The 16,429-nt window shown below is 35.7% G+C and overlaps 1 protein-coding gene across 5 annotated transcripts in view; it reads left to right on the forward strand.

Moving 5' to 3' along the window:
* Window positions 1–16,429, forward strand: part of HADHB (hydroxyacyl-CoA dehydrogenase trifunctional multienzyme complex subunit beta) — a 44,677-nt gene that overhangs the window by 14,173 nt on the left and 14,075 nt on the right. For all 5 annotated transcript variants that reach the window (XM_056813145.1, XM_016423478.2, XM_056813147.1 and 2 more), the window contains exons 4-7: window positions 3,629–3,728; window positions 6,282–6,326; window positions 8,023–8,122; window positions 13,910–13,997. In XM_056813145.1, coding sequence (XP_056669123.1) covers window positions 3,629–3,728; window positions 6,282–6,326; window positions 8,023–8,122; window positions 13,910–13,997 — 333 coding nt within the window. The remainder of the gene's footprint in view (window positions 1–3,628; window positions 3,729–6,281; window positions 6,327–8,022; window positions 8,123–13,909; window positions 13,998–16,429) is intronic.

Raw genomic sequence — 16,429 nt, forward strand, 5'->3', positions numbered from 1 at the left:
CTGAATTCTAAGGATCTTACTTCTCAAAGATGGGTCATCAAATCATCTGAAAAAAACTGTGATCTGTCTTGATAGAAGAATACCCACGTAGGAAACACTAAGTTCATTGAGTTCAGGGACTATTTTATTTTTGCTTTCAAATATACCAATTATTCAATCAATAGATATTTATTAATTACCCACTCTATTCCAGATTGTGTTAAATGTTTAGGATACAAAAGTGAAACAGTCCCTATTCACAAGAAGCACATAATCTAATGAGAGAGACATAAATATATATGTATGTGTGTATATGTATATGTTCATACAGAATATATACAAAATGAATACAAGGTAGTTAGAGGATGAGCTGGCCTACCAGATGATGGGATCAAAGAAGCTGAAAGTAATATTTGAGTACGGTCTTGAAGGAAACTACTAGAGGGAGAGCAGGCTAGGAATGGCTTAAGTACCCATTACAGTCCTTATGTGTTTAAGAAATGCTTGTTGAATTGAATAGATCATTAAATATATATCTGCTTATATGCATATAAGTAATTTGTACATATGTTTTGTTATATTGTTACTATAATCAGTGTGAGTACTCCTACAATCTATGCTGATCAAATCCCTCTGCCTATTGATGACCTTTGAGAGTTTCTATGACCAAAAAACTAGCAAGCCTAGTAATAAACTCACTAAATTTAGCCAGTGTCTGGAATGCAGATACAGAATTTGTCCCTGAACAAACTCAAAGGCTTTCTAGAGCATGTGTTCCATTGGCATAAAACATTTGACAAGCAACAAACTTTTATTAAGCATTTACTATGTGTCATGCACCACGTCAAGCACTGAGATTACAAATACAAGCAAAAAAGGAAAAACAGTTTCTACCCTCAACAAGTTTACATTTTAATGAAAGAAATCATACCTAAAAGGGATTTAAAAAGCAGAGCCAGGCTAGGTATCATTACAGGGCCTTGGTGGCATGCCCAGAGTGTTAAAAGCGTAGCTGGGAGGCAGAATGAAGCATGGCTGGCCTGAATCTCTCCTCAAAATGGGGGTCCTGGAAGAAGCTCCCCAATGAGAGAAGGGGACCAGCATGGCAAAGGGACATTCTAGGGCAGTGATGGCAAACCTAAGGCATGAGTGCCAAAGATGACACACACAGAGTGCTCTCTGTGGGCACACAGCTGCAACACCCCCCCCCCCCAGCAAAAAAAAGTTTGTTACTAGAAAGGCAAAGGTAGAGGGACTCAGGCAAAGCTGCTCCTGAGGACATTTTTTTCACATGTTCTGCCCCTCTGCCCAGCAGCCAATGGTAGCTCACAGGAGGTAAGGTGGGCAGCTCACAGGTGGCAGAGCACTCTGGCCACACCCCTTACCCTCTCTACACTAGCTGAGTACTTTCCTCACTTCACACCCCCCCCCTCCACCCAGTAGCCCAATGGGAGTGCTTCCTCTCTCCCCTGTGTGGGGGAAGGAGAAGTGAGATAAGGTTGGCACTCAATATGTGTGGGGGCACAGTACATAATCTCTGGGGGGTATACCCAGCACTTGGGGGGGGTGCGGCACACCTCTAAAAGATTTGCCATCAATGTTCTAGTGTTTCTATCAAAGTTCTGCCTTTTTAAGGCATATGAGTTATAGTGGTCAAGTCCAAAGAACACACCTCAGAGGTCACCTCTAAGTTATAAAAAGGCATAAATATTACTTTAGTGGTAGATGGGTACATATTACTAATTTCTTAAGATGATAAAGGAGAGTGTGCATACTCTGTGTGTGTAAGCTTTTTACTGAGACAGTAACAACCATGGTAGATTCTAGAGAAAGGGAGCAAACTGTTATAATATATGTTTTAGGAATTTGAAACTGTCAATGTCATGTCATATGGACCATCACATTTGAGAAGAATTGGAGATTGGAAAATTCATTGCCCCTTTTTAGATACACACCAACTTGTCCATGTTATTTCTAAAATGTAATGCCCAGAAACAATACAATATCCAGATATATTCTCAATAGGCCCCAAAATATCAGGGCTATAGAGTCTGTTGTTCTGAACACAGAACCATGTTTTGGTTAATAATCCCAAAGATTATGAGATGTTTTTCTGTTTTGTTTTTTTAAAAACTTTTACCTTCCATCTTGGAATCAATACTGTGTTCCAAGGCAGAAGAGTGCGTAAGGGCTAGGCAATGGGGGTCAAGTGACTTGCTCAGGGTCATGCAACTAGGAAATGTCTGAAGCCAAATTTAAACCTAGGACCTCCTGTCTCTAGGCCTGAATTTTCTCAGAAGTTTTTGTTGAATTGTGAGTTCTTCCAAAAGCTTGGATCTTTGGGTTTGTCAAACCCCAGGTTACTGTGGTCATTTGCTACTGTGTGCCTCTACCTCTAATCCTTCTTTGGAGAGGGGTAGTCCTATGAATTTGAAACATGGAGAAAAATTCTTTTTTTTTCTCTTTTCTATATCCTTTGTCTTCAAAGATGATACATCAAAAAGGAGGGAAAGATACATTTAAAAATGAAGATGATATAAAAATAGAAGCTATCAATAAGAATTAGGGGGAAAACTTAACATTCTAATAGAAAGGGCAAGAATAGATTGCTTTATAAGAGATATATAGTAGAGCACTGAATAAAGATAAACATCTTTGTCTCAGCAAGAATCCCTGCCTATTTGCATTAGCTCTGTTTTCAGGTGCATCCCCTTTCCTCAGTGTTGAATTTTATTTAGAATTATTATAAACATAGCTGTGTTTCAGTCAACTTCCTAGCCTGCTATTTTAGTCAATCAACAGTCAATAAACATTTATTATGTACCTGCTGTGTGTAATGTACTGTGCTAGGCACTGGAGATACACATATGAAAAGGCAAGTAGTCTCTGTCCTTGAGGAAATAACAATCCAGTAGGAAGGCAAGACATAAAAGAAAGTTAAAAAGTATTTTAAATAATCTAGTAGTTGGGTAACTGGCAAATACAACTTTATGTATGGATGTGACTATATGACTCCCCTACTCAAGCACTGGTGAATCCCAATTTCCTCTAGTATCAAATTTAACTTGTATTTGACATTTACCCTAATCTACCTTTCCAGCCTTATATTCCTTTAAAAGAGTGGTTGTTTAATTCATTGTACTTCTATCTCTAGCACAGTACTTGGCACATAGTAGCTCTTAATAAATGTTTGTTGATTGTTTGATTGAGATGTCCATTCTAGAGTTCAGCCAAATGGACCTGTTTCCTCATACACTCTATTTATCATCTCCTTGCCTTTGCCTATTCCCCTGAGTTGTTCTCCCTCTTTACCTTCAACTGTTAGAATACTTTCAATCTATTTTCATAACTCAGCTCAGGGGCCACTCAATAGTTCCTCCATGCTTTTTTTTGCCTTCTCCCTTTTTCCTCCTCACCCCCACACCAATTTTTCTTTGTGTTAGTTTTGTGTTTACTTATATATGTATGTGTTGTCTCCACAGATAGAATGTAACTTTTTTGAGGGTTTGTCTTTGTATCTCCTGCAGCAGTTGGAATGCCTTGCCATGTAATAGATGCTTAATAAATACTTGGCGAATGATTTCTTTTAAGATTCTTAGAAAATACTGCTAATGGATCTTTTAGTTAATTGTTGAACTTTGTCTTAAAGCTGTACAAACAAAAACTAAGAAGACCTTAAGCAAGCCTAATGTAAAGAACATTGTGGTGGTAGATGGCGTACGCACTCCCTTTCTGATGTCTGGCACTTCGTAAGTATGAAACAATTATGTTACATCCTTTTTTTTAAGACTGCCTCAATTGGTTGCTGTTGGTGGTGGACTGATGTCTTAAGAAAATTTTAAATGTAATGAAGTAATTCCCAAATACCCAGAAAGAATAGAATTCTGACATTTTCTAGGTCACCTATGACAGAAATCTTCCAGGATGTTTGTTGGAAGCCAGAGTGAAATGGAGCAAATTAAACTAAATTATAATGATTTCAGATTGTTCATCTTACTAGTTCTTCTTTTCAGTAAAAGAAGCCTAGTTAGGTCAGAGAGGAGTAGATAAAAATCTATGGAGAAAAGTCAACTAGCTGAATGCAACTGTTCAGATTCAACTAAGAGAGTAATTTATCAGGTTTTGTTCTGGTTTTGGAGGGTAGGAAGTTCTTGTCTTACAAGCGTATTGTGTTCTAAGCTTAAGAAGTCAAAAGTTTGGAAACAACAATCTCATTTTCCTTTAGAAACAATGTTGTAAGTATTAGTTAAATTTCTAGGATACCTTATGGAAGCCCATTTCATCTAAATTGTATCTGAATAGCACTTATTGTTACCATGAAAACACTATGTGGAACATCATATTGAATTCTCACAAGAACATTTTCTATACTCCAATGTCACAAATCCTGATACAGTTCTGGCAGGAGGAGGTGGGCTCTTTCTTTTAGCACTGGGCCTCAGGACAGTGTGGAGTAGCTAGACACTGACTGAACATTCTCAGGATCTGTTCCTTTATATGCCAAGGTAGGACTTGTTCCAAATGGTTCACTGACTTCAGGTAGGGGTGGGGTCAAGGGATTGCTTTTTTAAACTTTGGTTCAATTCGAGGTTCATCAAATGTTAACACTTGGTTTCAGCAGATTACTTCAGACTTTTATTTCATAATAGTTTATTTAGCCTTTGTGGAGGAATCAAATGATGAATGAGGTATCTAATTCTCTGCTGTTAGATGTCTTTGCTAATGGAAGATGAAAAGATGGGAGAGAAAAGAGAGAAATTATCCCCTCTACTTCATCTGCATGAGAGTATCATTTTATAACTGCTCTAAACTTTCTCTGTCTCCTCAAGACTTAGCTATTTAAAGTCCTCAGAGATGGCAGTGACTAATTGACTTTTTTTGAATGAAATTGTTTCTTTTTTGATTAATTTCTAGGTGTTCACATCTGATAAAGGAATTGGGAATAGGTCTCAGTTTAACATCTCCTTAACATTTTATGATTATATTTTGGGCTGCTGTCTGGAGGATAGGATTAGAGGAAGAACTACTTTCTTTACTATATTTTGCTTGGAATGATTGTTTTGCAAAAGTCCATATCAGTGATATAGGTTAAAGAATTACATAGAATTTAACAGTGTAAAGTTATTTATACAACCCTTACCTCTCCCCTTGAAGGGAATATAAATAACAGAATAAATTATTTTGGTTTCTTTTCCTGCTTGCTTGGAATAAATTACTATTCAGTATGAGTGGTTATTGGGAAGGATCATCCAAAACAGAGGTTGAGAATTATCCAACAAAAGCATTTAGAAATGGGCCTAAGGAGGCGAAGGAGCAAATGAATTGATAAGCTGTGTGTATGTGTATGTTTGTGTGTGTGGATGGGTTTGGGGGTGTGGATGGAATAGAGCAACAAAGGTTACACAATTATAGTTTTGGCATTTTAATGTTGGCATAATTTAGATTTTATCAAATTCTTCTATGAGTGAAGAGAGTAGTTTAGTTTTGGAAATTTACAGAGTTATTGGCTGCTCTCTGACCCAGAGAGAATTTGCAAGAATTTCATGAACCATCTTGTCATTGAGTCTCTCAGTACAAACTTATGGAAGGAAATGTTGGCTTAAATAAACACAGAACCTTACCTGAAAACGTTGAAACTGCACTTTTTAGTGTTCCATGCTTAATAATGATAGACAATACATTTATTGTTTACCCTGTGCCAGGCACTGTGCCTAGGCACTATAAGATACAAAATACAAGCAAAGAAGGCAATCCCTCCATTCAAGGAGCTCACATTCTGATAGGGGAGGACACATAATCAAGGATCTGAAAAAGGGAGAAGAGGGAGGTGGGTCCTTGTTTGGGGGCAGAGCTGCTGGTAAAGAGGTTGAAAAGTTCTGAGATTGTTGAACTGGGAATAAGATGAACATGACTGGGACTCCTCATGAATGGTCTTGGCCAGGAACTCACCAATCAGGGGAGTAGGACCCAGTGCAGGGGCATCCTGGGATGGGGACTAAAGAAACTATTGCATAGGTATATAATAGCATTTTTGTTAATTCTTTATATAGTTGTTCAGTAGGAGCTGGAACTTTCTCATATCATATCTATTCCCATTATCACATACCTGTTTCCTCAGCAATAAAATAAAGATAAAAATACTTATGGTTCCTATTTTCCAGGGTTCAATGAGAAGACTTTGTAAATTGGAGAGGGCTATATAAATGTGTGCTCTCTTTTTTTAAAAATCACAAATAGAAACATGATTATCTCCTAAAAATAACAGGCTGTGGTGGTGAATTGGTGTATTTTGTTCTCTCCAGATACAAAGATCTGATGCCACATGATTTGGCCAGAGCAGCACTTAAGTAAGTAAGGCTTTTCTTTCTCCTTCTTATGTGTTTTTCTTTCTTTCTTTCTTTCTTTCTTTCTTTCTTTCTTTCTTTCTTTCTTTCTTTCTTTCTTTCTTTCTTTCTTTCTTTCTTTCTTTCTTTCTTTCTTTCTTTCTTTCTTTCTTTCCTTCCTTCCTTCCTTCCTTCCTTCCTTCCTTCCTTCCTTCCTTCCTTCCTTCCTTCCTTCCTTCCTTCCTTCCTTCCTTCCTTTCTTTCTTTCTTTCTTTCTTTCATTCCAACAAAAATGCTGTGTATTTAGTATAATTCTAGAATTACTATAACAAAAAAGACAGTTCTTCTGTTTCTATGCAATCGATTTCCAAGGTCTGCTGATTCTTCCTTCACAACATATTGCCCCCTCCCCTTCATTGCTTACAACTATTATCCTAGTTCCAATCCTTATTGCCTCTTGACTATACTCTAGCAATAGACTCCTACTTGGCCATCCTGCTTTCAATTTCTCCCCTTTCCAGTCCTTTCTCCATATAGCTATCAAAATAGTCTTCCTAAAGCACAGATCCAACTGTGTCACTACCCTTATCACGAATGTTCAGAGGCCTTTTCCCTCTTGGATAAAGTTCATCCTATTCACTTTACCATGTAATGCCCTTTATAATCTAGCCCGTGGCTGTCTTTCCAGCCTTATTTTACTTCCCTCCTTTTTTCCCATTCTATATTTAAACCAAACTAATCTTGCTGTTCCTTGGAGCTGAAATTCTATCCCAGGTTCCCTGTCTTTGCATATCTTCCATACCTAGACCTGTTCTTCTCCCCTCCTCTCCTCTACCTCTTTAAAACCTTAGTCCCCTTCAGAGCTTTGCCAAAGTACTACCTCTTACAAAAAGCATTTATAATGTCCTCTCCCTGTCTGTGTAGATGTCATATTTTCTGTTTCCAGCCCATATCCTAATAAGACAATAAGCCCCTTGAGGGTAGAGACTTTTTAATTTTTATCTTTATAGTCCCAATCCCTTGTATAGTAGTTGCTTAATTAATCAATGTTTTTTTTTTAACTGAATTGAAAAAACTGTAGTAAAACAACTAGCTTTTAGGATATTCTGTATGAGGGAGTTACTCCACACTGGTCATCACCTTATGTCAACTATGTTATAACTGCTGTTGTGCTCCAGGATCCAGCTGTAGGGCATAACTCCCCTTACACTATAGCTAACTCAGGCAGCTGGAGATCTAATATGTAATTGTCCTTTGTCAGGTTCCACAAACTCCCCTTCAGTGTGTTCACAAAGTAGATTCTTGAATTGAACCAATGAAGATACCAAGCATGCAGTAACTCAAACAGGAATATTCAAACTCAGCTAGTAAGTGTCTGAGGCCTGATTTGAACTCAGAAAGTTGAGTCTTCCTGACTCCAGACCCTATGCAGACTCTATGCACTGTGCCACCTAGCTGCTTAGTAGTATTTAATATTATTTTCATTTAAATATTCAATTCCAAGAATTTATATTCTGTGGAACATTTTGTTTGAAATGTTAAATGGCACCAGAACATTTTCCCTTATTTCCTACAGTCATAGACTTATCTCAGCATGAAATTTTTCCCATTTGGGAAAAGTGCCATTTGGTACTCTCCTGTATCCCAGTATTCATATGCTAGAGCTAAGGATTATTTTAAGAATAGAACACATAGTTCTGATTTTTTTTTTTCCTTTCAGGGGCTTGATACATCGTACCAATATTCCAAAGGATGTTGTTGATTATATTGTCTATGGTACAGTCATCCAGGAAGTGAAAACAAGCAATGTTGCTAGGGAGGTAAGTAAAATAAAGCTGTATTGGTAGTAAGTCTCATTGGACAATGAACCTGATCTTCAGATGATTGATTTTCACATTTAAGAAAAGTTTATAAAGTTTATTTAACTTGAAAATAAAATGATATCAAGTGTTAAATCATATTTATTCTTAAAATCCTTAATGTATGTTAATACTCTGGACCCCAGTACTGTTCTAACAAAACCTGAGCAAGGAAGGGAATAGAGGTGACATAAAAGTTTTAATGGATATTCAAAAATTATAAAACACCCAAACTAATAGAACACCAAATATAGATCTTATAATTCCATCTGAGAAAAAAAGAAGTAGAACTATCTGTAAACAAAATACCAAAGAAAATATCTTCTAGAACTGATGAATTCACAGGAGAATTCTGTTAAATTTTTAAAGCACAATTAGTGCCAATGCTAATTATTCTCAAAAATTAAGAAAGAAAGCACTTTATCATAGTTTTATGAGAAAAGTATAGTCCTTATATAGCAAATATAATAGATAAATACAATAAAAATAGCAAATCTAAGAAATAATAATAAAAAAGAGAAATTTAAATTCAAGTAACTTACAAAATGTATAAAATATCTGGAGATCAATCTACCAAAGCACACAATATAGATCTAGTTATACAATGTATTCCCTAAAGAAATAGAAAGCAATTTAGATACCTGGAGGAATATTTAATGCTTGTTGTGATTAAGTTGTGCCAATATAATCAAAATGACAATGCCACCAAAGTTAACTTATAGCTTTAATGCTCTTCCAATCAAATTGTCAAAGGGATACTGTATACAACTTAATAAAATAATAACAGAATTCATTTAGAAAAGTAAAAGCTATAGAAGAAGGGAGGATTGAATAGCCCTTCCAGATTTCAAACTATATTATAAAGCAGCAGACTGGGCAAGGGAGAATCAGAAACAATAGATCTCAGTAACTCAGAATTTAACAAAATAGAATACATAAATGACTTAAGAAAGATAAAACCAGGGAAAACTGGAAAGTAGTCCAGCAGAAATTAAACTTAGACCAATCATTACTTTATACTATACATTTGAAGTGAATACATGACTTTATTTTTGACTCATTAATATTTTATTTTTCCAATTACATGTAAAAATAATTTTAATATTCATTTTTCAAAACCTAAAAATAAAATCTGTCCCCAAAGACAGTAAGCAATTTTATATAGATTATATATGTGCAATCATGCAGAACATATTTCCATATGTTATGGAAGACATTTTTTTAAAACCCATGAAAAAAATACAAGGAAAAATAGTATTTGTATTCAGATTTAATCAATTTTTTCTCCAGCGGTATTTAGCATTTTTCATTATGAATCCTTTGGAGTTGTCTTGGATCATTATATTGCTGACATTTAGCTAAGCCATTCACAGTTGATCATCATACAGTAGCTGTTACTATGTACAATGTTCTGCTTCTGCTCCCTTCACTTTGCATCAGTTCATGTAAGTCTTTCCAGGTTTTTCTTAAATCATCCTGCTCATCATTTCTTATAAGCACAGTAATATCCCATTATAATCACATGCTTAAACTTGCTCAGCTATTCCCTAGTTGTTGGACATCCCCTCAATTTCCACTTCTTTGTCACCATAAAAAAGAGCTGCTATAAATATTTTTGTGCAAACAGGCCCTTTTCTCTCTCTTTTTAAAAAATCTCTTTGGGCTACAGACCCACATGGGGTATTGCTGGATAAAAGGATATACACAGTTTTATAGCCCTTTGGGCTTAGTTCTAGTCGCTTTCCAGAATGGTTAAATGAGTTCATAATTCTACCAACAGTGTATTAGTATCCCAGTTTTCCCACATCCCCTCCAATATTTTTCATTTTCCTTTTTGGCCATATTAGCCAATTTAATAGGTGTGAGGTGGTATCTTAGAGATGCTTTATTTTGCCTTTCTTTAATCAATACTGATTTGGAGAATTTTTATAGGACTATATAAAGCTTTGATTACTTTTCTGAAGATTGTCTATTCATATCCTTTGACCATTTGTCAGTTGAGAAGGATTCATTATTTTAATAGTAAAAATCTTCCATAAATAAGTAGGAGAGAAGCAGATCATATTTTTTTGCAGTTAATGGGGTAGAAGATATATTTTAACTCAAGGGATAGATGCCATTTACATAAGATAAAATAAATAACTCTAATTATATGAAACTGACAGGCTTTTGCATAAACATTTAAAGGTTAATTAATTCCTCACTTTGATCTGGCCAAGCCAAATCATGCTCTTAGTTTTCAGTCCTTTTAGTGTACATTTCAGAGTTGGATGTTGTCTTAAAAAGGAACAAGAAACATTGCCTAACATCTCAGCTGATGTGGAAAATATTTTGTCTGCCTCTCATGATGGGAAGGATAGAGGTTATGGGAAGGGGTGAATTTAGGTAGTAGTACTCCTGCATGATAATCCCTATAATTAATCCAAGTTTGAAGTTTAGGTAGACATTCCAATAATTTGAAAAAAGAAACATATATCCCAACTTGTTTTTTTGCTTATCTTGTCAATATGTTATTTTTGCATTTTTTGGCAGTGTTAGTTAATGAGTTATTTTTACTGATTCACATGGTTCCATGATCGGAGGACACTTACATGAGGGAAACTCACAGGAGTTTAATTTTAACTTCCTAATGTGTTTCAACTTTATACCAGTTGGCATGGTGCCATCATGGTTTATCACTGGAAACTCAGGAGAACAAGACTTGGAAGTTCTGTTATCCCTTACTGATCTATAATAGATGTCTCACTTTGTATAATGGAGATTTATCTTTCTGGCTTTGTATTTCAGTACAAGTAGTTATTTCAGTCTTCTCCAAAATTGACTTATAAACTCCTCTCAGCCAATTGGGCTATATGCCCTAGATTAGAGTGTTGATTCAGCATTCCAGATGCAGTACTTATTAAAAATTGAAATGACTCATGGACACTTACTGGGATTCAACAAACATTTATTAAGCAAGTTTTGCATAAAAAGAAAACAGACTTTGACACTGTGCCAAACACTGAGCCAGGCACTGGAGAGACAGAGAGAAAAATGAAACAGTCCCTGCTCATAAAGAGTTTCTTTTGTATTGGAGGAGACACCATGGAGGTAGATACAAGGTAATTTTTGCAGGGAGGGCACTAGCAAGTGGTTGAGAGGGACTCAGGAGAGACTTTATGAAGTAGGTAACGCTTGAGCTAATTTTTTAAGGAAATCGAGGATTTTGATTTTTTGAAGGAAGTATGGTTGGACTGAATATATAATAGGTGGTCACCAGGGATTTAATTACTAAATCCCAAAATGAATTACTAAAATAAAGAATTTATCATACAATAGAGGGAAGATATTAAGGAATAAGAGAGAGAGAGAGACAACTCTGGCTTCCTCTGAGCCAGGTAGAAATTCTAAGGCCCTAATTGGGGAAAAAAGTCTCAAGATTGGCCTTAAAGGCAGGTTACTAAGTCAGCCTTTCACTCACCATTGGTGACTGTCTAAAAGGAAAGCAGTCTGAGGTCTCCTGCATGAGCTCCTCCAGGGGTCCAGTTCCACAGGGAATGTCCATTGTCCAGTCTCTCCTTAAGTGTCTGTCTTCCCTCCAGCTCCAAGTGACTGAGATCCTTCACTCCATGCCTGGGTGACTGACTGTCTAACTCTGAGTCAGAGTTCCTCGATCTAAGTTAAATTGAATATCGAATCTCTTCTTCTGGCCTCTGGTCCTCTTTTTAAAAATCTGTTTCTCTTGTGTCACCTCCCCTAAATTTCACATCTACCAATCTCAGCAGACGCTCCTCTCTAGGACTGTCCACTCTTTAGTTCACACCTTCTTTGGTTAGATTATACCTTTTTTGGTTACTTAACATCTGTTTTGGTTAGTTCACCTTGTGTAGTTAGTTAACACCTTTTTGTAGTTAAAATGGGTAGATATACTTCAAATACTGAATTACTAGCTTTTGGGGATTAAAATCTAAAAATAGATTGTGGATTGAAATTCAATCTTCCCAATAAAGGAAGAGCTAAGTATCTTCATTGTTACAATCAGGAGATAGCTAAATCCAATCATCACAGGAATCAGAGGTGAGGAGAGAGTCCATTTTAGACACTGTGGCCAATCAATTCAAAGAGATAGTTGGGAGAAAGAGTATCAAATATAAATTACTGCAAGAAGGCTACTTGACTAAACCTTAAAGGGTGTAAATTATGTATATGTATATATGTAGTATGAATGTATATATAATGAATTATGAATAATATGACTGGAAGGGCATTTGGGGGCCAGGCTATGTCCTATTCTAGAGACAAAAGGAAACCATTAGGAGTTATTGAGTAGGGAGTGATACAGTAGGGCTACACTTGAGGAAAATCCCTTTGGCTACTTTAGGAAACTTTTTTTAAAAAATTCATTTTGGCAGCCATCTTCTACATGAAATCTTTCTTTATCATTCTTCCATTACCTCATATATATATATATATATATATAATTATAATTTATAATTATATATGTATAATTATAAATTATAATAATATTATATGATATATATGATATATATCTACATACAAAGTTGCGTACCTGCCTCTATTCGTATTTATGTGCATACATACATATTTACATATTGTCTTTCCTGATAGAATGTAAGCTCCTTGAAGGCAAGGGTGTTTCATTTTGTCTTAAGGTTTGTAAATCTGATACAAGAAAAGACCTTATCAATAGTCCAGGAAAGAATGATGAAGACCTGAAAAGGGGTATGGATAGAGAGAAGACAATAGCTGTAAGTGATATTGTAGAGAAAGAAATTCTAAGAATCGACTACTATTTGCCTATGTCAGGTGAGAAAGAGAAAAGATGAAAATGATTCTGAAGTTGCAAACATGAGTGATTGAAAAGATGTTAATACCCTCAATAGAAATAAAGAAGTTCAGAAGAAGGATGGACTTTTGGGAGAAGATAATGAATTTTGTTTCAGACATGCTAAATTTGAAATGTTTATGGGGCATCTATTTTGAAATGTGGAATAGTAGGTTGGTGGGGAAAGAATTGGGTTGGATTTGTGAATCTGGAAATAATCCTTCTGGGATGGTAATTAAACTTCTAGCTGCTGATGAGTTCACCAATAGATAATGAGAGAAGAAAGAAGAGGTCCCAGGCTTGAACTTTGAGAGTTTTTGAACAGTTAATGGGGCATGACATAAAAGATAACCCAGAGGAGAAGAGTTAGAAGATTATAGTGTCATAAAAACTAGAAAGTAGTAAGTATCCAAGAGGTGGAGAGGATGGTCAACAGTGTCAGGTTCTTTCTTTATAAATAATTGTTCCTCTGGAAAAACCTCCAGGAATTGATGCAGAGTGAAAGGAGCAGAACCAGGAGAACATTGTACACAGAGACATTGTGGCACAATCGAATGTAATAGACTTTTCTACTAGCAGCAATGCAATGATCCAGGACAATCCAGAGGAACTTAGGAGAAAGAACACTATCCACATCCAGAGAAAGAACTGTGGGAGCAGAAATGCATTAGAAAAATATATGATCGATTATGTACTTCAGTGGGGCTATGATTAGGGTTTTGATGTTAGAAGATCATTCTACTGCAAATATGAATAACACAGAAATAGGTTTTGAACAATGACACATATATAACCCAGTGGAACTGCCTTTCAGCTCCGGGAGGGGGAAGAGAAGGGATCATGAATCATGTAACCATGGAAAAATATCCTAAATTAAATAAACAAACAAACAAATAAATAATTATTCTTTGTGTTTTTCAAAGGCTGCCCTTGGAGCTGGTTTCTCAGACAAGATTCCTTCTCACACTGTCACTATGGCTTGCATCTCTTCCAACCAAGCCATGACAACAGGTATACTCACAAATTCCATAATTTTTAGCTGATAATTTAAAAATCAAAAGCCTTGTTTTTGTTTCTGGTTCTTTTTTTTTTTAAAGAGAAATTAAGTGATTTGTCTAAGATAGCAGAATTTGTTAAGCAAAACCTAAAACAACACCAATATTTTTAAATTAACTTAAGACTAGAGTTTAAAAATTATGAGTTATAAAATTTATCTTCTAGATGACACTGCTGCTATTCCTTTTCTTCCTATTCCTTTTTTTAATCCTTAAATTTAAATATAGAGTTTTTGGCTAGGGAGTTATGAAGAACTGAGTTCAAGTTCTGCCTCTTACCGATAATTCCATGTGTCACCCACAGAAAATTATTAAGACTGTAAATCACAGAATAGTAGCAATCTTTGTTGGTAGAAGGAATTTAGGGAAGGTAATCAGAAGTTAGTAAGAGGGAAATCTGATTAATTAGAAAACAGAAAAAATAAACACATCTATAGACTAGCAAAATTTCCTAAGAAAGTGTTACTGAAATAAATCAAATATAAGGAGACCTAAAAATTCTTTATTTAACTAACAACCCACTGATTTCTTCATTAAGTAGAGAGAGATCTGAGCTTAGGGCAACAGTAGTTAAAATATAAACATGTTGGTAACATTTTATGGTATAGGATGTGAGATAAGCAGCATGAGCAAAGGGTATCTCATGCAACAGTGAGAAGCAGTAGCAAGAAAGACACGTTTATGGGGAGTTGACAAGAGATCCAGATAATTCAGATCATCCCAAGAGCATTTTTGTCACAAATGAAAAATTGTTTATCCTTGATTCAGTGCTATCTGAACAGCTATGTCTTTGGTAATTAGTAATATTTTTCAAAATTCTGAGTTTCTTAACTGAGAGATGGAATTTTAGAGCAGATGATGAGATAAGTGAGCTACATGACTTCCCAAGGGAACAGTGGTTTTGTTATATCCTGGCTTAGTATCATTCTTGAACATAATAGAAGTCAATACAAGTATTTGATGATAAAGTAAGCATATCTTGTTAAGAGAAAAAATTTTATTAATTTAAACAATATGTGTTTACATGGTAAGGAGGCTTAGGGTCTGTGGGTATCACAATTGCTGATGTTATTGCCACTGAAGGAGAAGAAACAAAAATACACTTCATCATCGGCTCAGTGGCATTACATTGGCAGACACTGACATTTTGTAAGATCCCCAGGGTCTTTTAGAGAGGTAGATAAGAATACTGAGAAATAAAGAGCTATTTACTTTCTGTTTTGGTCTCAGCACCAAGCATAGTGGTACAGTTCACATGAGGTTACCTAATGAATATTCTTCAGTACTGGATATGAGGAATACATAGTCTGGTTGAAAAATAGTAAGAGGCAACCAGGAAGAATGAAAATAGAGTCCCAGTCTGAAGGAAATTAGGGCAGAGCTGCTAGTTAATTCAGGCCCTGTTAGGAAGAAAGTAAGGAAGAAGCCAAGTCAGTCAGCTAAAAGCAGACAAGTAAGGAACAAAACATGAATAGAGTAAGCCTTAGTTACTAAAGGTGAAAGGTTACACTTGACAGAATTCACAAATGGGAAAACCCTAGACTCCAAAAGCCAGAGCTAAAGCCAGAAGAAACTGGAAAGAAGCTAGTTAACTAGAAAAGAAATGTTAGCAGTAATATGATGGAGTTTCTTTTCAATGGGTCTTGGTAACCGAACTTAAACTGACCTTGTAAAAGGGATTACAACATTGGCTGCTAGATTCCAGATAAGGATCATAGGATTTAGAACTGAAAAGGACTAGAGATTATCTGATTGAATCTCTTCCTTTTCTAAATGAAATAACTAAGGCTTACAAAAGATAAAATGATTTATTGTTTATTGAAAAACCTAGCTTTAGTTTTGTAGATGTCCTGGTTTAGTTCTATAACTTAATACTTGTGTAATCTTGGGCAAGGTTACAACCATCAGGGCCTCAGTATTCTCACTAAATAAAGCACTTTGTAAATCTTACTAAATAAAGCATAGTCAAAATGTCAGCTATTATTACCTAAATTTCCATCCATCATTAAATCCTATGACTTACCTAATATCAAACAGATAGTAAGTAATAGAACCAGAATTTGAACCTAGGTCCACTAACTATACAAAAATCTGCTTCCATGATAGATGTTTGCCACCTATTCTGATTTATAGTTAGTATAAATACCCCATGTGCCACAAACTTTGCACCTCAGTCTTTGGACTTCAAAGCCACATGAGGGTACATCAATAGATGATAATGCACAAAGACAATTGTCATTCTCGGTCACCGAGAGACTACCACTAGTTAGTATAACATCCAATAAGCACTAGCATTTTCCTTAAAGTTCCTTTTATTTCAGAGAAAGAAGTCAAGGCCCAAAGAAATTACATGATTTACCTAGGTTCACTAGTTTTTACTAGTGACCC

This window comes from Monodelphis domestica, chromosome 1, assembly GCF_027887165.1.
Source record: "Monodelphis domestica isolate mMonDom1 chromosome 1, mMonDom1.pri, whole genome shotgun sequence".
NCBI lineage: Eukaryota > Metazoa > Chordata > Mammalia > Didelphimorphia > Didelphidae > Monodelphis > Monodelphis domestica.